This window comes from Quercus suber, unplaced genomic scaffold (genome assembly GCF_002906115.3).
Source record: "Quercus suber isolate HL8 unplaced genomic scaffold, Cork oak 2.0 scaffold_267, whole genome shotgun sequence".
NCBI classification, from domain to species: domain Eukaryota; kingdom Viridiplantae; phylum Streptophyta; class Magnoliopsida; order Fagales; family Fagaceae; genus Quercus; species Quercus suber.
This window is the reverse complement of record NW_027069723.1, coordinates 679,343-686,891: the sequence shown is the minus strand read 5'-3', so window position 1 is coordinate 686,891 and position 7,549 is coordinate 679,343. Positions and strand designations below refer to the sequence as shown.

Below are 7,549 nucleotides of genomic sequence, written 5' to 3'. Positions count from 1 at the left end.
TCTGGCCTATTTCCCATGTTCACACCATTCCTCTTGAGAGGTGTGTATTTCTGTACGCTCTTGTTACTGATGCTCCTATTAGTTTTCCCCATCTTTTTCTTCGTTCTTTGAACGAAGTTTATAGGAGTTCATCTACTGCTCATGCTCTTGTTCATCCTATTTTCATTCATAGGATTCTTCTCTATCTTGGTCTTGGTGACTTTCCTTCCTCTGAGCCCGTCCATGTGATAGGACCTTTAGGTGCGTCTTTTCTTAGACAGAGGGCCGCTCATCTTCGAGCTGGTTCTAAACACCCTAGATCTGAGCCCTCTAGTAGCGCACCTCCTCCTTCTTCTTCTGCAGGTATGGCTGGTGAGGATATTCCTATTCCTGTTGGTGATGATGCTGCTGCTGCTGATGTTCCTCCACCTCCTTCGGCCGACTTTGATGTTCGTCGTACTTTGGAGACTGTCATGACTGTTCAGCAGGCTCATGGTCAGATTTTGGTGGACTTGCTGGATGAGATGCGTGCTCTCCGAGCTGATCTTGCGTGTCTTCATTCACCCTCACCACCTCCTTTTGATGGCGACTTGTGATTGCCCTTTGGCATTCCGTCACAAAAAGGGGGAGTGGAGTTTTGACTTGTAGTAGAGTTTTTGTTGTTAGGGGGAGATTTTTTTTTGTTTTAGAGGAGCTTGTGGAGTTTTAGATTGTATCTATGTGCTTCACTTTGTATATCATTTTTTTTGGGATATTCATGTTAGGGGGAGTAACATTGATTGATATACATGATATTTTTTATTGATTCTTGTTGCTTTATGATTCACTGCGTATTGATTTATATTTATGACTTGTTCATTTTTATATGTCTTTATTTTGTGTTGTGTGGATCTTACAAGAATGTTATACCTGTTGTTTTACTCTTTACTGTCACACATGCGTTTATGCGTTTGTTGAGTATTTCAGGATTATACAGGTTGATTCAACTAAGCTGCTGTCTACACTTGCAACTATGGATAGTAGTTAGGCTGAATTGAATTTTATGAGCATTATCTTTGTAAAGGGCTTTTTATTTGTAAAACTTTGAGCTGTTAATTAGGGTTTTGTCACGGATTGCCAAAGGGGGAGTTTGTTAGGTTCTAAGGTCTTAGGATTTTATGTATTTAGAACTCTAATTTGTAATGTTGGCAAACCATGATCAAAACATTGTATTTAGTCTTATTTAGACTTGCTCAAAGTTGGTTTAATATTGTAAAGTTGGAATCGAGTGGCTGCAGAAGTACTTGGGACTTTCGGCCTGGCTCGATCGATCGAAGAATAGACTCGATCGATCGAAAATCGCACAGGTTGAATTTTCTGCAGAATTTCCAACTCAGCCCTACTTTATTAAACGTTTAGGGTTTTATGTTTTTACCCTAGGTATATAAACTAAACTCTAGCCACGTTTTTGAAGGTCGTCCATATTGTATTGTTGCTCATACATTGCTGTTTTGTGTGAATCTCTTGTGAGATCTTTGAGGAGCTTTCCTTTACACAAAACTTAGGGTTTTCATGGTAGAGATGATTTCAACATCTTGAAAATCATTACCGTTGCAACCATTGGAACTTAAAAGAAAAGCAAGCGGGGAGCTTGTAGCTGATTGAGGAATTCAAGAAAGAAGTAGTCCGTGGATTCGGAGCTGCGCGTGGTCGTGTCAGGAAGTTCTACTGGTGGGTAGCATTAGGAAGTCGAGCGGGGAGCTTGTAGTCCTTTTGTATGAACTTCAATTCTTTCATAGTGAATTCAGGTTAGCCTTGAGGATCGGTGGGTCAAATCCTCCCCAGGTTTTTACCGTGTGGTTTCCTGGGTGATCATATCTTGTGTTATTTATTTTCCGCTGCTTTATATTCTTGATATGATTGTTTGGATTGTTTTAACCTAGAATTGTTTAATTTGACTAAGTAACAACTTGGCTAATTAATCTAGGCTACGCAATCTGGTTGTTTAAGGGGTCTAAATTCCTGTCATTATTGCAACAAAATTTTTGTTGCGATAGATTACTGCAACAGTAATATTTGTTGCAATATATTAACTTTGGAAATTTATTGCAACAAATCTCTTTATTGTGATAGGTTACTGCAACATTAATTTTTGTTGCAATAAATTATCTATGGAAACTTATTGAAACAAAACATTTGTTGCAATAGGTTACCGCAACTAACTCCTTTGAGTTAGAGTGGAGCAATGGCGCCATTGAGACTCTGGAGATTGTGGGTGTTGTTGTTGCGGTTATTCTTTTTCTAGGTATCATCTACTTTTGCTGGAAGAAGTGCCACTTCGCACAACCTGAACATGCCAACGTAGAGCTTGTTCCTCTGCCCTCCTTTGCTAGAACTCCCACAACAAGCTTTTCATGTTGGTGTTGGATTCATCACCACAGATTGCCCCATCTGCCTTCGAGTTTATGGAGGGTGAGAGTGTTGCTGAGGGTCCTGCATGTAGTCATGCATTCCATGCTAGGTGTATCCAAACATGGTTGACTCATAGCAACCATGATACTCCTTATCCCCTATTGCAACAAAATTTTTTTTGCCCACTGTTGAAATAAAGTCTGACAACAGGATACTGCAACAAAAATTCTATTCTAATAGCATTTTGTTGCAATAAAATATTTTTATTATTATTAAAAATACTTTATTGCAACAAAAGTTTTGTTGTAATAGGTTACCGCAACAGTAATATTTCTTGCAATAAATTATCTATAGAAACTTATTGCAACAAAACATTTTGTAGCAATATGTTACCGCAACAGTATTTTTTTTGTTACAAAAAATTATCTTAAAAAAAAAAAATTATTTTGTTTTCCACTAAGCACGTCATATTTAACATATTAACAATATAAACACATCTTAAAAAAAAAAAAAAAATTCTACAAAAGATGCAAAATGTATAATACTTCATCCATAATATATATATACACACACAACTTGATCAATTTATGTTCAACCACATAAATTCATAGCTGGTTTTCTCTATGTTGAGATAATGATTTGCTTAACGTCACAGCATCCTAGTTTTTCGTTTAGCAAGTAGTTTATGTGGAGACAATAAACAGAGCTTTCCCTTGGTAGTATATGTTGTGATTTAATTTCCACCGTTTGAAAAATATGTTTCAGGCTTGCAATAGATCATGCTGATTTGATCCTGTACTTTGCTTTACCAGATCTAAATACTTAATTGTAAACACCAAATCTGACGTTCTCTTGAGGTTTGACCGGCTCAAACATCTTACCTGCACTATAAAAATTACAAAGTATATATGGCTACCTCTCACTAAAAAAAAGTAATATTACTACATATTTTGTAGTCTAAAATTATGCATAATAAGTTTATGAATCGAATAGTAAATAATATTTAATTGACACAAAATTTAATATTTATGTTAAGAACATATATAAAGAACGTGTAAAACTAGATTTTCAAAATATGTAATCATTCTAATTTTATTTAGTGGGAATTTTAAGCATTGACTAAAAATTAGTTTGTAGCTAAACTTTTTCCCTAGTTTTGTGCCAATCTTTACTTTGTCTTTCTTCTTCTTCTTCTTCTTTTTATTTATTTATTTTTTTATTTTTTGGTTGTTGTTGTTGTTGATAAAGTAGTTTTTCTTTCTTTGTTTTGATATGGTTTATATGAAAATCAATTTATTTTATGGCAAATACCTAGGTGTGTTTTTAACCCAAAAAAAAAAAAAAAAAAATCTCAGTTATTTTTTAGTCCACTTCATTTACCAATTGAAATTTGAACTTTCTTTCTTATTGACCAAATAAAAAGAATTTGAATTTTCTTTCCTATACCTATAATGACCAATTCCAAGTAGCTCGGTCAAGCTTGTTAACTTTAATTCATTTGATTATAATTGATCCACGAAACCCTTCCGCACAATTTAAGAATAAATTCAATTTTGAATTAAGTTAGAATTCAGGCTATATTATCTTTTACATTCATTTTGGTTTCTTGGCAGATAACTTTTTCGGGTTACCATGCTATAAAATTTAAAACTACAACTTTGTTTGTGTTGTAATTGTTAAAATTGTGTGGTTAAATAATTAAATTAATTATATACTAATAATTTAAGTTTTGAAATAATCGGTAATTTAACAGTAATAAATTCAAATAATAAGGTCAAAAGCTTTTTAATTCAACTGATTGTCACCTCATGGTGTTTTCAATAAAAAATTTCAAGATTCAAATCCCCTCTTTCCCAACTATCATACCATTAAAAAAAATTCAAATAATAAGAGCAACATATCAATATTATTCTATAGTTAAAGATAAATTACACCAACCTTATGTGAGAGGGAGGTGTAATACACCTGGTGTTTGAAATACATTCTCTGAAAAGAGGTTATTTGTGTGAAGGGATTAAGATGTAGTAATCACCTAATTAACCAATGATGAAAAGTGTATGAATAAGACATGATAACTTTAGGTAAGGAATAGTTTCCAAATATTATCTGGATCTTATATATTAGAATGACTTGAACTGATAGTAGGAGAGTTGTTATTGCTCTTGAGAATAAAATGTTATCGATGAATAAACCATTTCCCATGCAACCAATGTCTCATAGTTGGTGAACACCATACAACCATAGATCCTACAAGTCATGAGACATTAATTGTATACAATCGACCTAACATCCTCAAACTATCTCATATAAAGGCTTCGTTAGAATTGCTAAGTTGAAATAACTAGATGAATTTCCATCAATTAATTGGAATAGGATCCTCTATATTCAAATTGATCCATTTAATAATTTAGTTTAAAAATTACAAATTTAAATATGAGTCTGTTTATTTATAATTTTAAATAACACAATATTATGTACGCTATTTAATTAAAAAAATATATTAACGATGAATACACCATTTCCACATTGAAGATGCAATCTTTTAGAGTAGTCTAAAAAAAATTAGAAAGAATAATTACAATGTATGAAAAACAAAATTGAAAGGAACATATATAGGAAGGCTCTCATAGTATTCTTGGCTCTTCCACTTGTCTGGTAAAAGAGTCTGAGAAATTCTGTTTCAACTCAAAGCAAAGGGTGATATTAATCATAATTACTCTTCCATGTACACAATTTACTGAGGAAAATTGGAAGAAATTGCTAGGTACGACATGTTGAAACTTCACCTAATTTATTGAGTGTGTGCTCCTTTCCTCGCTTGTCAAAGTGATAGAGACTTGGTTGGCAATGGTTATTCTTGCAGGGGCGTATGAATACATGGGCACAGGCATTTGTGATGAAAGGCTAGGCAGTGGTGCTTCAAAATTAAGAACCTTAATTGCTTGCCTTATAGAAGGTCTTAAAGTGTGATCTGGATGAGCACACCATAGCCCAGTAGTCATTAAACATGTCATCTCGTCAATGTCATAATCCCCGTTTAGTGTCTCATCCACGGCTTCCAATAGTCTTCCCTTTCCATATAGTTCCCACACCCAATTGACTAAACTAATCTTTAATTCTTCAGCTTTTGGTTCCACTACTCTCCTCCCACAAGCAATTTCTAATGCCACTACCCCAAAGCTAAACACATCTGATTCCTTATTAGCCTTGCTTGTGATAAGATATTCAGGAGCCATGTAGCCCATGGTTCCAGCTACAACCGTTGTTTGTGAGCCAAGTTCATGGTCTACAAACCTTGCTAGACCAAAGTCACCAAGTTTGGCATTGAAGTTTGAATCTAACATCACATTGCTTGATTTGATATCTCTATGCACCACACATTGCTCCCATTCCTCGTGAAGATAGAGCAATCCAGAGGCTAATCCATGAACAATTTTGTGCCTCACTGGCCATGAGAGATGAGTTTTTTTGTGAAACAAATGCGAATCTAGGCTTCCATTAGGCATGTACTCATAAGCTAATACAAAACTCTCCCTTTTATGACTCCAACCAACAAGTTGAACTAAATTCCGGTGTCTCAAACGGCTTATAGTCATAACCTCAGAAATATACTCCTTTTTTCCTTGGTTAGAGCTGCTAGATATCTTCTTCACCGCAATTTCAACGTTCATTTCTGTCAAGAAACCTTTGTAGACGCCTCCAAAACCTCCTTGCCCAAGCTTCCCTTCCTCTGAAAAGTTATTAGTTGCCACAACTAAGTCTTTGTAGGCAAACCTTTTTGGTCCAGTTCCTTCTATTAGATCTTCAGCCCCATCCATCATCCCCATTTCTTCATCTTCATCTTCATCTTCATCTTCATCGTCTCCTTCTACCTGCTTTCTTTTAGTGTTTCTCCACAAAATGCAATAAGAGCCAAAACTGATCCCTACAACCAAAAGCACCACTCCTATTATTAATCCTACTAACCACATCTTAGAGTTCCCTTTCGCTCCATTTTGAGTCAAAAACAGATCCAAAGTTGAACTGAAATTCCAATTTCTGATTGCTTGAACTGGGATTGCCCTTCCAGTTGATGCTGAGAACCCCACTATCACTTTTTCTGGTAGAACATTTCTCAGCTTTACATTATGAGTAAGATTCAAGTGTTGGTTAGCTATCGGAGGAACATCTATGTATTTCAACAATACACTGAGATTCTCGGAGGTTGAATCATAAGAGACTGTTGCCACCATAATGTCCCCAGAGATGAGAGGATCTTTAAAAGTTTCATTTGCCTTGGAGACAATGGAGTTCACGTTGATACCGACATGGTTGTCATTAGGATCCCATGTATCTTGCCACGAATCGAACTCCACCGCTACCATCTGATTTGATGGATTGCCGTCAGTTGTCTCATTGAAGAGACCCAACCAACCTGCAGAGGAATTGCCAGGAGAATCAACGGAATCTTCTGAAGTGATAAAGAATGCAATGCCACCAGAGGTTGAGTTTGAATCCTCAGGACGAGCTCTCATTATGAACTCAAAAGAAGTTGTGAAATCTGTCGTTACATTTGTGATGGGATCCCACAGTTGAATGGGTTGGGAATAGTATGCTCGACCTGTGGCATCAAACACATCACCGCCGATCTGGTTATCGGTGAGTCGTATCGACCAGACTGAATCAACTTGTCCTCTACTGGCTGTACCAGAAATGTTGTTGTAATCCAAGAAGTTAGGATAGGAAAATTTTACAGAGAAGGTGCAAGAGAAGCAACAAAAGAAGACACAAAGGAAGAGAAGGGAATATGAGGATTCATAATCCATTAGAAAATGGGCAAAAGGCAGATGGTTAGAATGAAATATCATTACAGACACAAACATAATATAGCTAATAGAATGTTGTTTAGGTCTTGATCGCGCGATAGCGTGGTTTGACTGGCGTTGGATATATATGCATCGATAAAAAAAATGACATAGATGGTTTTTCTGCCTTTCTAGGATGGCTGTAAAGTTTGGACTTTGGGCCTTCTATGAGCTTCTCCTGGCTTTGAAGCTTTCATGCCACTTGTGTATGGCTAAGTCTAAACATAGCACACACCACTGCATTTTACAAAGAAAGTCAATTTTGGGTTACTATTTGCTAATTGAGAAAACGGATTAAGAATTAATGGAAGAACTTAAACTTTTAAGAATTCTAT

The 7,549-nt window shown here is 35.6% G+C and overlaps 1 protein-coding gene across 1 annotated transcript; it reads right to left on the bottom strand.

Moving 5' to 3' along the window:
* Positions 1–5,156: 5,156 nt before the first annotated feature.
* LOC112015071 (L-type lectin-domain containing receptor kinase IX.1) lies at positions 5,157–7,175 on the bottom strand. Its single transcript, XM_024047441.2, has one exon. It carries the CDS (start codon positions 7,173–7,175, stop codon positions 5,157–5,159), a length of 2,019 nt encoding a protein of 672 aa, XP_023903209.2.
* Between the last annotated feature and the right edge of the window lie 374 nt (positions 7,176–7,549).

Excerpts from the sequence above, each read along its gene's own strand:
- LOC112015071 (XM_024047441.2), bottom strand. The coding sequence starts at position 7,175 with ATGGATTATGAATCCTCATATTCCCTTCTCTTCCTTTGTGTCTTCTTT.